At 47.1% G+C, this 18,509-nt stretch overlaps 1 protein-coding gene across 4 annotated transcripts in view; it reads left to right on the top strand.

Annotated features, from left to right (window-relative positions):
* Pfdn4 (prefoldin subunit 4) overlaps positions 1 to 14,053 on the top strand; it is a 22,544-nt gene extending 8,491 nt beyond the window's left edge. Inside the window, exons 1-4 of one of the 4 annotated variants that reach the window (XM_028769654.1) lie at positions 5,128 to 5,364; positions 10,605 to 10,712; positions 11,622 to 11,762; positions 13,618 to 14,053. In XM_028769654.1, the coding sequence (XP_028625487.1) occupies positions 5,341 to 5,364; positions 10,605 to 10,712; positions 11,622 to 11,762; positions 13,618 to 13,749 (405 nt within the window). In that variant the 5' untranslated portion in view covers positions 5,128 to 5,340 and the 3' untranslated portion in view covers positions 13,750 to 14,053. Of the gene's footprint in view, positions 1 to 5,127; positions 5,365 to 5,651; positions 5,818 to 10,604; positions 10,713 to 11,621; positions 11,763 to 13,617 lie in introns of those variants that run through there. The other 3 variants (XM_028769655.1, XM_028769657.1, XM_028769656.1) reach the window with 3 other exon arrangements.
* The last annotated feature ends 4,456 nt before the right edge of the window (positions 14,054 to 18,509 follow it).

Raw genomic sequence — 18,509 nt, 5'->3', positions numbered from 1 at the left:
AGAGAGAGAGAGAGAGAGAGAGAGAGAGAGAGAGAGAGAGAGAGAGATCTGCTTGCCTCTGAGTACTGGGATTATAGGTGTGCACCACCATCACCATGCTGGGTTTATTTAGTACTGGGGATTGAACTTTGTGCCTGCTAGGCAAGCGCTCTACCCACTGATCCACATTCCCAGCCGATTTCACTTGGTGCAGCCAGGACAAGTCACGATCTCCTTCTCTTTGTCATGTTTTCCCTCTAGAGTGAGCACTGCCTATTAGTCATAATTGCTGGTTGCTTCCTTTCACGATGCTGGCTGCTGTTCTGGGACCACAGCGCACAGTGACTTTGATGGACTGTCTCAGCCTGCCGCTCCTCATCATGACCCGCGTCCACTTTACACTTACAGACCGCACAAACTCCCCCAGTGTGGGGTTTATAAAGCAGAAAGCACGAGGGGCAGCAAAGTGTGCGCATGCTCTGTAGCAACTTTCAGAGAGGGTCTCTTTTTTTCTTTTAGCTAGAATTTCGCCCCAGAGCCATGTTTATTTTCACCTCACTGGAACCTTGAGGAGATGGCCGCATTTCCCCAGTCTTCTTGATTTCCTTGGCTGGAGTTTTAAGGAGTAACTTTTTACTACACGTAAATAAACTTCTTCACCGTGCTTTGTGGTCAGCGGCACAATACCCTCTGGCAGGATTCATCAGAAGAACTAGAAAAAACGATGTCTGAAAGTTCACAGATTCTGAGGTCGGGGCATGCAACGACCGACCGCAAACCTCAGGGAATAACACTGAAGTCTCCTTGCTTGATAGATGATGGCTCCTACGGGTTCCCCAAATCAGCTCATCAAAGGCAGGATGTTTTTACATTGTGGCTTCAGAGAGCTCCTGGTCCTGCAGTGCTCTGGCCTCTGGGAACCCATTCTCTACAGCATCTCAACCCCCATTTTTTTTTTTCTGGATGCTTTCATTGCAACGCTGAATCTGATTAGCTAGATCTGGGCTTGAACTGCATTGACAAATCTGTTTGGCTTGATCTAGGCTTGAACTGTGTTGGCGAATCTGATTGGCCTGATCTGGGTTTGTATTCTTTAAAGGTAAGCTGAGGTCTGACTTCTGGAATGGAGAGGTAAGAGTGGGACCTAGAAAAATATCCAAAGTGCTTTAGACGATCATAAATATCTAAGCTGTCCACTTCAGTACATTTCAGACGGGTTTGTGAGCAGCAGCCCTGTGAGAGGGGTGCCCAGCTCAATGAGAGAACACACAGTTCTGAACAAATCTCCACTGGATGGATCAGATCAGAGAACTGGCATCGAGCAATAGCTGCTGTTTCTAAATGATGGCTTCTTTTTCAACGTTACAGTTGCAAGGGCCGGGTACCACTAATGCAAACAGGTTAGGTAATGGTTTGCCCCCCCCCCCGTCTTTTCCTTTCTTATCTCTTTATGGTGCTGGGGACCGAATTCAAACCATTATGGATGCCAGTCAAACACTCTACCACTACGCTGTACGCTCAACCCAATGAATGATCTATTCCATAAAGATCTAAAAGTCCGTATATTCAGAATATCTTTGAAAATAGATGTACCTCTTATAGAAAAAATAAATTACAAGTTGAAATAGCAAGAGATGACTATATTTTGGCCCAAAGTGTGGCTTACTTGATTGCGTGTCCTTTGTGGCCGGTTCCTAAGGCGTTGTACGGAAGAAAAGTTAAAGTTTGGAGTCATGGCGCCACCTGGTGATGAAAGGCAGAAACACCAGTTTGTGTGAGGCCTGTGGTACTAGGCACAGGAAGAAGAAATTCAAACACGAATACGAACTCTTGAACATTGTAACTGAACAAATGCACCAGCAGCTACCTTGTATCTCACAGTACTTTCTAATCCTTAAGTATGGTTCCGTTTACACGTTCATGTATTAATTTACTCATTAATGAGCGGACAAGGTCGGCTTCCCTTGGTGCCCCTGGCTTAGCAGAAGAGAAAGAACTCCCAAGGAAATGGGCAGAGAGCTGTAGAGTCGCTTGCAGGGGTGGGAATGTCTAAGAAAAGCGTTATCAGTAAGTCTGTGCTGCTATAACAAGGAACCCCGAGACCGGATTATTGGTAATTCCCAAGCAACAGAGATGTACTTCTCATGGTTGTGAAGATGAACAAGTCCATTGTGAAGGTGCTGGAAGGTTCTATGACTGCAGAGGGGTCTGACCTCTTCATCCAAGATGGTGCCCTGCTTCTGCATCTTCCGGAGGGAAGATCCCTGTGTCCTCTAAGCAGATATGGAAATAAGTAACCACACCTTATCTTAGGCTGTTTTGTAGATTGCCACAAACCCATCCTTGGAGCTGTCATGCTTGGGTGGAACTAGTGAAAGAGCTAGTGTCTGGCTGCAGTGGTCAGTGGGGATTTTGGTGTCGTGCTGGCTGGACCAAGAAGATCTTTGAGTCCTCCATGTTCCCCCAAGTAGCCCTTCACACTCCCTGGCCCCTGGGTCAGGTAAACTCATTGGCTTACTAAATTGGATTCTTGTGGCATCCTTACTTTGTTCCATCATCGCTTTCCTTTCTAGGGTGAACAGATGTTTGTCCATGTCTCTCCAGGGAAAAGAGCTACCCGGTGATCAGAGAAGAGGCTGGTTTGGAATTTTAGTTAGACCCTACGTTCAGTGGGAGGCATGAGAATTTCAAACCTTGTAAGGATAGAATAGCTTACAAACAGTTTTGAGCCAAATACAACCGGACAAATTCCTAGGATAAGAGGACTAGAAGTTTAAAACATTGGGAAATGGGCTTGAATGCCTGAGAATTCAGTCGTGGTCCTTGGGCGCCCCCTGCAGACACAGGATCAAATTACTTCCTGCTAGCGCGATCTGGGGCTCCTGCCACACACTCTTCCTCCTTAAGCCCAGGGAAGGAGGAGGGATGTGCAGGATTTGGGGGGGGGGGGGGGGGGGGCCGGCCCCCCTTGCACATACATTGTGACAAAAGGAAAAATACACTCTACACTCACCCTCCCTGTGTGACACAGTCTAAAGCTAGGACATGCTTGAACAACACTCACTTCCAATTGATTTTATGTTTTCTGTCTCTTGACGAAAGCTGCACGTGTTTCCCTTGCTGGGGCAGTCAGTCACATTTACACCCACCACCCATCCTGACACACTATCCTTATTTAACTGTCTGGTTGTGGTCTGTCTCCTGTCACTAGAAGGCAAGCTTGTATTTTAGGGGGACAGGGTATTTTATCTGTTTGACATGCAGCATCCGTTTGGTCCAGTCAACGTGCCACCCACTACAGAGTCTCCATTGACCACCGCAGCCACACACGAGCTCTCCCTTCTGAGTCTGGTCCGAGGGTTACAGAGCTCTGCACAGGGGTCTGTGGTATACACCCGTGAGTTTCTCAGAACTGGTGCCGTCGTGACCCCAGATACCACCGAGATTCGATTCTGTATGTGCAACTGCTAAGTAGCAGAATGAAAACGGCAAACCTTCCTCAGGAGGGTGTTAGAACTTTTGCCTGTGGGCTCCAAGTTCATTATACCCAGAGGGCTTGATGGTAAGCAGGCACTGAGCAGGATTGCATTGCAATGATAGATGATAGATTGTAACCAAATGGGCACGTGCATTAGGCATTATAACAGCGGTGCTCAATCTGTGGGTCATGACCTTTTGGAAGGTCGAATGACCCTCTCACAGGGGTCAAGTATCAGATATCCTGCATGTCTGATATTTACACTACAATTCATAATAGTAGCAAAATTACAGCTGTGAAGTAGCAATGAAATAATTTAATGGTTGGAGTCACTACAATGTGAGGAACTGTATTAAAGGGACACATTGGGAAGGTCGAGGACCACTGCGTTATAAGCAGACAGGCGAGATCTGCCCCTCTCCCCTCTTTTGCATGCCCTTGTGTGACAATTCATGCTTGAAGCCATAGAAGGGACTGGCAAAGATGCAGGAGTGCCCAGCCCAGGCCACGGTTTTACCGTGTTACTGATCACACCCAGACCTCCCTGTCCCACATCTTGCTTGGTAGATAAGACAATGCTGCCTACCCCCCAATACTCTCAGCTCCTGGGCCCTCAGAGCTCCGACTTTCTGAGCACAGTCTTGGCTCCCGGAAGTTAACAATGGCCCTGGTTACCGAGGAAGCCTGGTGCCCACTGGGCCCTGGGTGGGCAGTCTTCCCAGGCTAACGTATTTGAGCAAGTGGAAGACATATTGCTGAATCAATTTAATTTTAAACATATAAAAGAATTCATTTCAGTTGTACATGATGGAACACACATTTGATCCCAGTGCTTGGGAGGCAGAGGCAGGAGGATCTCTGTGAGTTTGAGGCCAGCTTGGTCTACATAGCTAGTTCCAGGACAGCTAGGATTACATAGAGAGAATCTTTTTATAACTAAGTAAGTAAGTAAGTAAGTAAATAAACAAAGAAACAAACAAACAGCCAACCAACCATCTAGTAAGCCGTCATCTGAGCGTCTAAGTCTGTTACAGTGCTCTAGATTGGCGGTTCTCAACCTATAGATCGCGACCCTTTACAGAAGCTGCCTAGTACTATCAGAAAATAGGTAGTTATTCACATTAGGACTCATTACCGTAGCAAATTTACCTAATGAAGTAGCCATACTTTTATGGTTGGGGCTCACTACAATATAAGGAACTGTATCAAAGGGCCACAGCATTAGGAAGGTTGAGAACCACTGCTCTCAGATCCTTTTGGGGTCACCTATCTTTGACTTCATTTACTCCTGGCTGCTCATTCCATTCTAGTGTCCCTCACAGTGGTCAGCGGCATACAAGCTAAGGCCAGCTTCAAGGGTGGCCTATATACCAGTGCCTTCAGCTTGTAGCTTCGCCAGCACTGGGCTTTTATGGGGTAGGGTCTGTTGATCGGACTCAGGTCTCCATGCTTGAGTACAAATATTTTACCAAATACTTTGCCGAAGCCACGCCCCTAGCCTCTCTAGCTTCTGTCTTAGGTTGTTGAACAAATGGGAAAAGAATTTCACAAGCCTCCCGGTCCACCCAGCTGGGTGGTACTCAGCGCTCCCCCTGCTGGCCGTGGCTGGAATCGCAGGCCCGACTATTGGCCCCGCTTGGTATTTATACCGGCCGAGAGGGAAGCTGCCTGTCCCTTTAATTGGAAGATACTAAGTGTTCCCAGTTCATAGTTTTCTTCCTGAGTCCTTTCCGTGAGAATTCATAGGTCAGAGAGCTAGATGGCAGCAGTGTGGAGACAGTGCTGTGTTTTAGGGGAGTTTGGCCCAGCAGGGCTGTAGAGGGACCTCGGCGGGTGACGCGCGCCCGGGTGGTCTTCCCCCGCGCTCAGTGGTTCAGTCCAAGATGGCGGCCACCATGAAGAAGGCGGTGAGTGCGGCCGGGCCGGGGTCCGGGAGCCGTGGGCCGGGGGGTCGGAGGAGACGCGGGGCACTGGGAGCCGGGGGTCTGAGGAGAGGAGGTATCCGAGGGGCCGGGGCCACGGGATGCGCAGTGCCGGGGCCCGCGCTGCGTACAGGGGTGCTCCTGTTCTCTCGGCTCAGCGTCAGGGCAACTGTCTACCCTGCTCAGGGTCGTGCATCTCCTCAGGCACCGAATCGGTTTCTGCATCCCGGGATGTCTGGTACCGCACCTCTGTGCTCCGCCCTGGACCGCCGGTGTCCGACCACGCTCCGTGCACCTAGTGTTTAGTTGACGTTGAGAGAAGTCGGCCCGAGCGAGTGCGGTGGCTCCCCGGGCTTTTCCTAGCCATCAGGAAGGACTCGGGTCCCCACACTCTGTCCCCGACACTTTACAGTTAGCCATGGCCTGGTGACTCATCTGGTAAGATGCTGGGTCTGGTGATTTTGTTTTCCCAAATCACAGCTCTTTTATTATTTTAAAACGACCTCCGATAATTGTTCTTGGGGGCTCCGTGTGATGTTTTATCACACTTTAAAAAGACATGGTCTTATCTGTGTGTGTACCAGACTGGCCCACGGCTCCCTATGAAGTCAAAGATGATTTTGAATTTCTGACTCTCCTGCCTCCACCTTCCAGGTGCTGGTATTACCGGTGTTTGCCACCACGCTTGGCTTTTGGTGTGCTGGTGGGGTGCACCCAGGGCTTCATGCATGATGGGCAACTGATCTACATGGCTTTGTAACCCTTTGTCATACTTTGAACTACCAACTTAAGCTAAACCTCCACGTGGATTTTTATCACCTAAACGTGTTTCTAGATGTTCAGGTGTATCTAAATACAGGAAAAGAATTGCAGAGAGAGAGAGAAAAAAAGAGAACAAACAAGCAAACAGCTGATAACTATTGGGGCTTCACAGTATATTAGGTACAGTTCTTAGCGTTTGCATGCTATTTATTTTGATCTGCTGTGTGAACCTTTTGGGAGATTCTGTTTTTTATTCATATTTAGCTGAAGAGGGAACTGAAGCGCAGAAGAAAAGCTGGTATTTAAACGGCATTCACACTCCAGACTCCTGTCTGTCTGTCTGTCTTTCTTTCTTTCTCTTTGTGTGTGTCTGTCTCTCTCTCTCTCCCGGGCTTCTTGTCTGTCTATCTGTTTTTCTGTCTCTGCCTCTCTCTCTTAGGCTCCTTGTCTGTGTGTCTGTCTGTTTCTCTCTCTCTCTTTCTCTCTCTGTGTGCGTGTGTGTCTGCCTGTCTGTCTCTGATGAGAGGTGCCTTACTGAAGACAGTTCCCTTCACCGCACTTCGTAAGCCCCCCTTAGAATGTCCTTGTCTGTGTTCTTGCTAGTCCCACCATGTAGCCAGTGCCTCTGTCCACCGAAGATGGTGGTCAGCCATTCCAGGGGAGGCTTTAGAATGAGTCCCTCCCCCTGGTCTGTCACCTGCAAATTACTATACAGCAGAGTGCAGTCCGGGGCCAGGGTGATTTGGCCAAGCAGGAAACAGGGTCATTTTGCCTCTCTTGTTAGATTGGGCCCTCAGCTGTCAATGATACTATTCAGTTCAATGATAACACTGTCTTTGGGTTTGGTTTTTTGAGGCAAGGTCCCACTGTGTAGCGTTGGCTGTTCTGGAACTCTTAGAGATCTGACTGTCTGCTGAAATTGTAGAGAACTTTTTGACTGGAGACCCAACTCTCAGTACCTGAACTTGGAATAAAGTATGGTCTGTTTCCTCTTACAAGCCCATAAGATGTTACCAAGGCCAGGGTGGAGTCAGGGTCCAGGGCAGTTTACTTTTTTCTTGAATCTGGAGCAAGTCGTGTCTCTTACATCTAGCAGAATTCCCTTAAATCTACAGTGATCCTTTGTGCCATTCCTCCTTCATTTCTTTTAACAAAGTCTCACCTAGCCCAGGCTGGCCTAAACTCATTATGTACTGAGGGTGAACTTCAGCTGTTAATCCTCCTGCCTCCACCTCCTGACTGCTGGGCTGCAGGTTTGTTCCAGCACACCTGGTTTTATTCAGTGCTGTGGGTAAAGCTCAGGTCTTTACATATGCTGAGCAAGCACTCTGTCAACTGAGCTAGCCTTCTATTGAACTTTGGAAGCAATATGGAGCATGCAGAATACTTGGCTATCCTTTATTGAACGGTGACCGCATGCCCAGGCCCTGTGCACTTGGGACTCATTTTACCGTCCCTGCAAGGTAGAAATACCTTCTTCATTTCACAGGTGACAGATCAGGGGTGGCTCCAGGGGATTGTGTAAATTACCTGAAGTTCTACATGGCTGGTTTGGAGTCCATCCTGCCTTCCCTCACTCCTGCCTGGAGTAGCAGGAAGTAACCCGTTTCAGTAGTCACTACGCCTCCCACCTTTGCCTGAGACGGGAGTTGCTAGCTCTCTGAACTTCAGGTCTCTTTGAAAATCTGTGGAAAGCTGCTAAGACCCCTTCCAGAGAATGTATGTGTCATATGCCAGGCATGTTCTCCTTCCAGCCCTCAGTCCCAAGGTTAGCTGTGAATGTAGCCCAGACCATTTGTAGATGGCACCATGTCACAGTGTCAGAAAGCTGGACACCCTGCAGTGTCTGCCTGTTTTGCATATGATTTGGGGGACTAAATCGACATCTTGATGTCCTTGCACGCCAGCTAACAGTTCCTGTCTTCCTGCCAAAATGCAGTGCGAGGGCTGGGGAAGTGGGGTTGGGGTGTAGCTGTGTGGATATGCTTGGCCGGCATGTGAGGGCCTTCAGTTCGATCCCTAGCACCTTAGAAAGAAACAAGAGGGGTCTGGGAGCTTCTCCCCCTAGGGATCATGGGTGTCAGTTTCTTATCTACTGCTGGGGACCGCCCCTGACTACAGTCTTAACCCTGGAAGAAAAACCACTTCAAGGAACTGGATCCTAGGGACCAAGCGCCTGTTTGTGGCTGCTGTTTGGCAGGGCAGTATCAGGAAACGCCTGCTTTGGAAAGATAGAAAACAGTTAAGGTCCAGCGCTCTTTGATGTCTAAATATTTTTGAGTCTGATCTATCATAATTTAGATTATAATTCAGAAGCTTACCACTGTTGCTTGCCAGGCAGGTCTTGCTAGAGCTTCTCACCTGAGTTGTCCCTAAAGTCCTCATGGTGACAGACACACCTGTAAATGTATTCTAGAGCTTGGAGGCTCTGTAAACTTCCAAGGTAAGCAGGAGTCTTGAAGGGTCTCTGTCTGGGAGATTGGTAATTCTAATAGGCAAAGAAACCAGGATACCGGTCTTTCCACCTCCATTTCTGTTGAGATAGAAGTTACAGTGTAGACCACTCTGTGCTGTGCACACGTGATGAGAAAAACCCCTTTGAGTACACACACTATGTCTGATGTCGGGCTTAGTGCTCGCGCAGGTGTTGGGTTTAGTTCATGCGCAGTTGTCGTCGGGCTTAGTGTGTGCGCAGTTGCTTGTTGGGATGAGAGCCTGGTGAAGGAGAGGCCTAGATTGCAACACCTGTCCCTTTATCTGGACCACTGAGCCTTCTCTTGAGACCACAGGTTACAGTTTTAACCTCTGGAGAAGTTTGTGTATACACACCTTATACCATAGCTTACAGGAGACCAGGATGGGCGGAGTGTGGATCTGTGACCTTACTTCTGCCATTGTTAGAAGAGCCAGCCATTCTTACTGACCCTGCATTTATTAATTCCAGTATGGTATATTATCTATAAATGTTATTATATATCAGCATAGCTTCAGTGAGAGCCTTTCCTTTGTTAAAGGTTTTATTTTTGTTTGTGTATATGTGTGTGTTCCTGTGTATATATGTTGTGTTTGCACACATGTACATGCATGTGCCCACAGAAGCCAGAAGAGGGCCTCAGATCCCCTGGAGCTGAATTTACAGGCAGTTGTGAGGCCCCTGATGTGGGTCCTGAGAACTGAACTATGATCCTTTGGAAGAAGGATCATAACCATGATCTTAACCATGGGGAATCTCCCCAGCACCCTGTGCTGAGAGGTGTGTCACGTCAGCTCGTAGGGCCTATCTGTAGTCCTTTCAGGCATTGTCAAATACACTTGTTCTTACTTTACTAAGACACTAGAAAGAATTCATAGTATTCAGTTTTCTTCTCTAGTATATTGAAACCCCTGGAGGAATTGAAGCAGCCTAAGAACTCCCTGGCGTGTCCTCTGACTGGACAGGAACTCTGTACCTACAGGCATATGGATATTTGACTCTGGGGACAGGCTGCCTGCATTAAAATCATATTGGCTGTGTGGTTTGGCCAGATTATCTATAAACTCTGCAGCCTCTGGTCATTTATGAAGCGGTGATATTGGTGATGCCCTCATAAGACTCTGGGGTTGAGTTCTTAGCATGCAGTAGGACCTCAGGCCATGTTAGCCATTTTTGTTACTTTATAGATGCTTTGTCTAAACACTCAGCTTTGTCTGCAGATTTAATCACATCAAATATTAAGTATAAAACTCAACTTCTGTTACCCCATAGCGGATTTCCAACCTTAAAATAAATACAGAATTTAAGTGTATGGAGTAGAGCCGTGGACACGTATGGTGACCTAGCCAGACAGATTATCATATTGAAAGTTGGAGAAATGGTCATATTTTTATGAGCACAGTATGCCATATACATTTTACCTCTGAAACAATCTCTGCAAGACGGTCACTAAGGGCGTTTGACCACAGAACATTTTGCTTGTTGGAGATATCTTGGGGAAACAGTGTCCTAGCTTGGAAAATTCTGGCTTTTGGGCAAGTGGCTTTTATTATTATCATTATCATTATTTTGGTTTTCTGAGACAGAGCTTCTCTGTGTAGCCCTGCTTGTCCTGGAACTCACTCTGAGGACCAGGCTGGTCTCAAACTCAGAGATCTGCCTGCCTCTGCTTCCTGAGTGCTAGGACTAAAGGCGTGTGCCACCGCCAGCTTTTTTTTTTTTTAATTGTTATTATTGGGATGTTTGTTAACGACTTTTTATACTTCAAACATTTGCTCATAAATGATCCTGTAGAACAATGGGGAAGATTGTAGAGTCATGAGCAAATCGTAAGCGCAACACATCTGTGCCGTGTCACAGCCCGTGTTACAGCCCGTGCCCCTCAGCCGTCTTAGGATGGGTAGTGTGCTTGGTTATTACATCCCAGTGTAAGATACCAGAGTGTAACTGCTCCATTAAAATTCTACAGAAAATTAAACGTCTTTTTCAGGCTGCGGAAGATGTCAATGTTACTTTCGAAGATCAACAAAAAATAAACAAGTTTGCTCGGAATACGAGTCGAATCACAGAGCTAAAGGAGGAAATAGAAGTGAAGAAGGTACTGGATTCATATGTCTGCTTTAAGTTTGTACTGTAGCCCTTAGACCTGAGCCATCGGCCGGTGTCAGCTTCCTCATGGGCTCCTTGCCCCTGATGACACTGTCTAGTTAGTTATTACAAAGTCTGTGTTTGTTGGTTTGAGGCAGGGTCTTCCTTTGTCAAACTGTCCTGCAATTTTCCATGTAGTCCAGGCTATCCTCAAACTCATAATTCTCCTGCCTCAGCCTCCTGACTTGTATGGTTATAGGTGACTGAGGTGTGGGAAGTGAGCCCAGTTCAGGAAGTCATTTGTGCTCTTAAGAGAGGTTCAGTGACAGTGAGGGAGGCTGTTGGGTCCAGTGCGGATTTTCCCGGTGCAGTTCTGTAACCACACCTAAGAATCTGCCTGCGTGTAAAACTGCATCTGTGTTTACTGATTCTGGAGCCCTGCAGACTTAGGGATGCATGCTAATGCTGCGTGTCCTGTGACTCTTGAGGCCTGTGCTTGGCTTCTTCTCAGGTAGTTCTCTTGGGTACTCAGTTCTGGTGCATTGCATTGGATGTCATTATTGTGGGCTTCACCCTCTTCAGCAGCAAGGCAGAGGGGGAAAGCACATCTTCTGGTGCTTTGGTTTTGTTTCCCTGGGGTGACAGGATTTGCAGCGTGGGGAACTGTTAAATTAGGAGACGTGATTAGCTGTAGACACCTGCTGTTCACCACAGAAAAGAGACTCAGTACTTTAAAGCTACCTAGAGGGTAGAGGGTGCTGTGCTGGCTCCTAAGTGAGTCCACGTGACACATCTCCATGTCTGACAGTAGCTGCTATATACTGGTCCCCAGCGAGCCCAGGCCCCTGTGTAAGAGCCTGCTCTTGGTTCTGTGAGGAAATCTTGACAGTGTTTTCATGGCTGTTCTCTTGCCTGACAGAAACACCTCCAGAATTTAGAGGATGCTTGTGATGACATCATGTTGGCGGATGACGACTGCTTAATGATTCCGTACCAGATCGGAGACGTTTTCATCAGCCACTCTCAGGAAGAAACACAGGAAATGTTAGAAGATGCAAAGGTATGTGGGAATCTTGCCTTGGGCAAAGAAACCCAGTTTTCAAGTTTGGAAGTATATCGTAAAGAATGCATACTTACGGGTGGAGGGGAGCAAGGGGTGAGGCTCTGAGCACTGCCAGGGTGGTTTATTGAATCTGAGTAGCAGTCCATCATTAGCACAATTTAGAAAGAGGAGCAGAAGCTCAGAGGCCAAGGCTTCCCAAAATGGCACTCTCCTCCTCTGCCTTCCTCATCTGTGGAACTGCTCCACACGTAGGTAGGTCAGTTACTGTTGTGTGAGGCGCAATCTCTCTCAAATGCACATTTATCCCACACGTGCATCTGGACAGACACAGGCCTCCAGCACATCACTGTCTTAGGATTTGTTTGAGGCCGTCTTAATGTTGTGATTTGCTTGATTTGCTCACAGTGGCCGTGTTAGCATTAACTTGTTTCTGATACCGTGTTGTAGTGATGTCTCAGTGAGTGATCTCAGATGTAAATCTTAGTGCAGGTTAGAAACTTGTGTTGAAGGAGTAAGAAACTTGATCATGGCTGGGCTTGTAGCGGAATTTTTCCCTAATTAATTGATTAGATAATAAGGATGACAGGAAGCCAATCACTGGGTGAGGAGGAGGTGGGCCTTCTGGTTCCAAGAGAGGAAGAGGGAAGGAGGAGAAAGGAACGGGCTTTTTGGACGAGAATCCGGAGCAAAGCAGGATGTGGGCCGGAGGCTGTTGGATCCAGTGGTGGAATCTGCCAGGACCTGCCGCCGGAGGACTTCTAACAGAGAAGAGTTGATACATTTAGGATGATAGATTTTGCGCCCAGCGATTGTGTTATCTGTTGATTCTAAACTAAGATTGTCTGGTGTTTTCCATTCTGCGGCAACTCAGGTGGGCCAGAGGGAAAGAACTTAGCTGAGGTGGAATTGGGCCAGACTTTGGGACAGGAAGATTGGGCACCAGGGGAGAGGTAACCACAGCGGACAGCAGGCTGGAGAGAACACACCCACTGCTCATGAGGACCAAGAGAGCTATCTCGGAGCTCTGGAGAGGCAGAGCCTGCATGGTGGGAGAGGCCTTAACAAGGGGAAACACTTCTGTCTCAATCTTGGGCTATGTGCAGGGCTAGGAATAGACCAAGAATTCTGGTTATACCTAGCTGGCGATAGCGTAGATGCTACATGCAGCATGGAGTCAGGCCTCATTAGCTGTAGAGAGGTGGGTGAAATTAGCCCCGCGTGCCTTCCAGCCACCCAGTATGTGAGACACCAGGGATAGCTAGCTGCTCTAGTATTGTTGCTGTTAGCTTTGCTACTTAAGATGATAGTTTCTGCTTCAGATTTCTAAAACAAAACTTCCCACTGAATAAATCTATATCTAATAAATCCTGATAAGGGGCTGGCATGATGGTTCAGTGGTTATGAGCACTGGCTGCTCTTCCAGAGGACCCAAGTTCCGTTCCCAGCACCCACATCAGGTGGTTCAAAACCACCAATAACTCCAGGGACAGCCTCTTGAGACTTCCGGGGCATTGCACTGTGTACAGACACACACAGACACACACACACACAAATAAAGACATACAAATAGGAGCTGGAGCGTGGCTCAGAAGTTAAGAGCACTAGTTGTTCTTCTTTCGGCCCCAAGTTCAAATCTCAGCAGAGACTGAAGATGCAGTCGAAACACCGCAGTGAGCTGGCGCTGGCCTGAGGTAAATGGTGCACTTTCCAGCCTGGGGCTGTGAGCTAACTATTGTATTTGCTCCTGACTGGTTTAGAGGGTTTTTTTCCTCAGATTCTTGCCACTATTCCAGACTGTGTACTCACAGGTCATCCAGCTGAAGCTAGTTAATTTAAACTGTTTCTTTTCCAGAAAACTTTGCAAGAAGAGATCAATGCCTTAGAGTCCAGAGTGGCGTCCATCCAGCGGGTGTTAGCAGACCTGAAAGTGCAGTTGTACGCGAAGTTTGGCAGCAACATAAACCTTGAGGCAGATGAAAGCTAAACATTTTATAATACTTTTTTTTTTTACCTTGTTTTAATAAACTTGAATATTGTCTTAAATGATAATTTCCCTTCTCCAAATGAAACAAAAGGAAAACTTTCTTTTTTAAAAATTTCATTTAATTAATGGAAACGCCTATTTTCACATGTCTTGCTTATTTATTTTATATTTTTAAAAGAAGACAGTATTCATGTATGTATTTTGCATAATGATTGTATCAATTTTAGGAGCTTTATGTCATGTTATTAAAATTGGTTAAACAGTCTTTGTTTCTATATGATTACTTAGGAATTCTGCTTTTAATTTTCATTCTTAAACCGTAGGATCAGACAGGGATGGTTCGGTGGGTAAGAGTGCTCACTGTCCAGCCTCACGGACTGAATTATCTCTGGGACCTACGGAAGGAACGGACCGACTCCTGCAGTTCATCTTCCCACCTCCACGTGAACACACTCATGCACACATACACACACGCACACATACATGCGCACGCACGCACGCACACACACACACACACGCATACACACACACATACATACACGTACACACACACACGCACACACGCACGCATGCACGCACTCCAATAAAATGTAGTGAAGTAGCTGCTGATATTTCCCACAAGAAGGATCTTTTTGTTTTTTAAAAGATTTATTATTTTTATCCTGTGTGTGTGTGTGATCTATATTCTCTTCCTCTCTTTCTCTCTCTGTCTCTATCTCTCTGTGTGTGTGTATGTGTGTTTTGGTACCCACGGCACCAGACTGAGGCACGGGTCATGGTGTTGAGCCACTGGATTTGGGTGCTGGGAACTAAACCCAGATTTTCTGCAATAGCATAGCCAGCTCTGCAGCCTCCAAGGAGTTTAAGATAGGCTCTCACTATGTAGTCCTGGTTAGTTTGAAACTCAATGTGTAGACCAGGCTGGCCTCGAACTCATCCTGGGGACAGGGATTAAAGGTGTGTGACATCATATCTAGCTTTTTTTTTTTTTTAAAGAGGAAAAGGAAACTTAGCCGTTGTGTCTTGCTGCTTATCCAGCTGACTTCAGTGGCTGCTGGTCAAGCCGACCAGTGGTGTCCAGCCTACGCCTCCTGCATGGCTGGCCTCACAGTCAAAAGCACTGTCACTTGCTAACAATATGTGGGTATACGTATAACCCAGAGTCTTAGGCCTGTGTAACGTGTATCTCAGTGTTGTGGATATTGGTAATATTCAGACTCAATGATTCATGTCAATCTTCATGCAAACAGGAAAACACATTTTAGAAATTGAGGCCTATAGAAAGAAATGTTTACTTACATTCTTTTAAGCATCTATACGTGGGTGGGTATGGAGGTCAGAGGTCCACTTGTGGGATTATCTTCCACTGTGTAGATTTAGGGGACGGAACTCAGGTTATCAGGCTTGTCTGCACACGTCTTTACCTGCTGAGCCACTTGCTGGTTCCAACCTGTCTACATTTTTAATAAGTTAGTTTTAGATTTTTAGTACATTGTCATTAAGTTGATAAAGACCTAGAAATCAGGCAACTGGTTTTTGTTGTTTGTTTCCTTTTGAGATGAGTATATGCTCTCATCCCCTTCCCTAAAAGACACATGTATTAGGTAGTTTTCCATTGCTATAAGACAGTGTGACCACGGCAGCTTACAGGGGTAAGAGCTTAGTCTATCACGGTGGGGAAACACGGCGGAGAGGTCCTATCTGAAAGCATACAGCAGGGAGACTGAACTTTAAGTTGGGGAGCTACTCCTTCTCCAAGCCGTCTCCCACACTCAGTGATACACTTCCTTCAGCAAGGCTGGACCTCCTCATAACCTCCCTCAAAAGTGCCACTGACCAGGGCCTCTGGGGGATAGTTCTCATCCAAACCACCACTAGCATGTTCTGGAGTTTGGAAGGTCTCTACATAAACTTCCCAGAAGATGGCGCTGGTAGGCCAGAATATCTGGGAAGGGTCACAAAAATGAGGCTGCTTTCAATATTAATATAATTTTAGAAGAGATTGTTTAACCTTCAAGGATAGCAATCTGATACTTTTGTTAAAAGTTTGCAAATAAGCTTAAAGATAGATGAATAGATAATCTCTAAAATTCTTAACAAAGACACAGTTGCATAATCTCTAAAAGTCTTAACAAAGACACATTTTGAGATTTATTTTTAATTTGTGTGTGATCCAACCTGGCTTACAGGCCGACCTAAGTGCAAGTGCCTCTTGAGGCCAGAAGAGGGTGTCAGATCCTCCAGAACTGGAATAAATGACAGTTGTAAGCCACTTGGTGTGGAACCAAACCTAGGTTCTCAGAAAGCAGCAAGCAGTCTTGACCATTGAGCCGCCTCTCCAACCTCAAGGCAAACTTTTAAAATTTTGAGATGGGGGTCTCTATAGTTCTGGCTATCCTGGAACTCGATATGTAGATCAGGCTGGCCTTGAACTCATAGGGATCTACAGACCTCTGTCTCCTAGATGCTGGGATTGAAGGCATGCACCACCAGGCCTGGATTCCAAGCCAAGATTAAATTGTTGGAAAAAAGATTCTAGTAACTGACTCTCACAAGGATTTTTCTTTTTCAAGCTTTTAGTTAACATGCTGATAGAGAAATGAGGAGGCTAGGACATAGGTCATACTGTGAGATCCAAATTAGCCTGGGCTATATAGTGAGACTGTCTCAAAAGCCAAAATCAGGGTTTGGAAAGGCTCAGTGGTTAGAAGCTGAGGGCCAGTGCTGCTCTTACAGAGGATCCAGCATGCATGCTGGCTGGCATCCACCTGTAACTTGAGCTCCAGGGAATCTGTCATCTTCTTCTGGCCTTCGAGGGCACGTACACCCTCCACTTGTGCAAATACCAACACACAGAAACATACACATCATTCAAAATAAAATGTAAAAAAAAAAAAATCAAAATGAGGGCCTGAGGGCTCTGCCTCAGAAATAGATCAGTGTTAGCTAACGGTTTGCTATAGAACGAGTCTGGTCCCCCTCTATTGTCTTCTACCTTCCTGGGATGATATAGCAGGAAGGTCTTTCTGGATGCTGGCTGTGTGCCCTGGAGCTCCCCAACCTCCTGAGTTGTAAGAAGGAAAACTGTTCTTGAAAGATCACCTGCCCCAGGCAGTCTGTTTTAACCACACAAGTGAACTAAAACACGGGCCTAGGGTGATTTGGAAACAGCCAGAGAACTGGCCTGGTTCAAATAAGTCTGTGCTTTAGGAGTCTGCAGAGCTGACTGGAGCCCCACCTGCCAATCTGGCACAGACCATCCTTGAACCAGGTAACCAGATACAGAAGCATCATGCTATTTGACCCAAGGGCTTAGGTAGGGTTCAGGGTGGCTGGAGGTAACTGGGATGCTGGGGCTGGCTGGAAGGAAAGGCCTTAAAGAGAAGGTTTAGGAAGAGCAGTGTGCCTGTTACCTGCATTTCTAGGGTCGGGTCCTCGGCCCCCACATCCCTGACAAGCTAGGCTGAAGCAGGCCTGTAATAGTGGAAAGCAGAGAATGGAAGTTTTGCTCAGTGACTGCAAGGAAAGAGGAACAAAGAGACAGGTCCAGTGTCCTCCCCCCAACCTAAGTCTGTCTTTGAGGGTGCTGACATGTGTAGCTAAGAGGTTCTGGTCACTATTTTCCTGCCTATGTTGGTTTGAGTAGGTTTGGCCCCCATGGACTCATGAGTTTGGATGCTTGGCCACAGGAAGTGGCATTAGTAGGAGGCGTGGCCTTGCTGGAGGAAGTGTGTCATTGTGGAGGCGGGTTTTGAGATCTCCTGTGCTCAAGTGACTCCCAAGATGTTGAGCTCTCTGCTTCTTCAGCACCATGTCATGCTGTGTTTCCCCGCCATGATGATAACGGACTGAACCTCTGAGCTGTAAGCCAGCCTCAATTACATGTTGTCCTTTATAAGAGTTGCCTTGGCCATGGTGTCTGCTCACAGCAGTAAACCCTAACTAAGACACTGCCCCTCATCCACCCATCTTTGCCCAGTCTCTCCTGCACGGTGGTCAGGCAGGCTGTCGCAGCTTTGTGAAATTGGTCAAGGAAACAAGCCCCCTGACTGTCAGGCACAGGCTACAGGCCCCGAGTTCTCCCAGCATGCTACACCTGGGGAAATGGCAAGACCTTGGACATTTGTCTCAAAACTGAGAAGCAAAGTGAGGGGCACAAGAGCCTCCTTGAATAATGTTTTCATTCCGGCTACAGACGACTGCATCCTGGCAGTCCTAAGAAACTAGGCTCCTGGAAGTCAAAAGGCAATCCTCAAAAGCAGGGAAAGGAAATATGTTCAGTGCAGCCATATCGGAAGGAGGAGCAAAGAGGCCTGTCTTCAGAGTCCTGACGTAGGGATTGGGGTTAAACAGAAGCTAAGAGGTATACACAACTGAGTGTCCTCTCCATCTGGGTCCACCTGCCCTTCAGTCCAGTCTTCCCTGTAATGTGGTGTAACGATTGTCAGAAAATGTGAAACCGCCAGGTGTTGGTGACACACGCCTTTAATCCCAGCACTTGGGAGGCAGAGGCAGGCGGATTTCTGAGTTCGAGGCCAGCCTGGTCTACAGAGTGAGTTCCAGGACAGCCAGGGCTACACAGAGAAACCCTGTCTCGAAAAACAAAAAACAAAAAACAAAAACAAAACAAAACAAAAAAAAGAAAATGTGAAACCTCTCCCTGAGGAGGGAGCATAGAGACAAGCCTTCCCTCCGGCTGGCACCAGGTCCTCAGCCTTTCCTCCCCCTCCCTCCCTCCCCCTCCCTCCTTCCCCCTCCCT

This window comes from Grammomys surdaster, unplaced genomic scaffold (assembly GCF_004785775.1).
Source record: "Grammomys surdaster isolate TR1022 unplaced genomic scaffold, NIH_TR_1.0 193, whole genome shotgun sequence".
NCBI lineage: Eukaryota > Metazoa > Chordata > Mammalia > Rodentia > Muridae > Grammomys > Grammomys surdaster.
The sequence above is the reverse complement of the archived record's forward strand: the minus strand, read 5'-3'. Positions and strand labels throughout refer to the sequence as shown.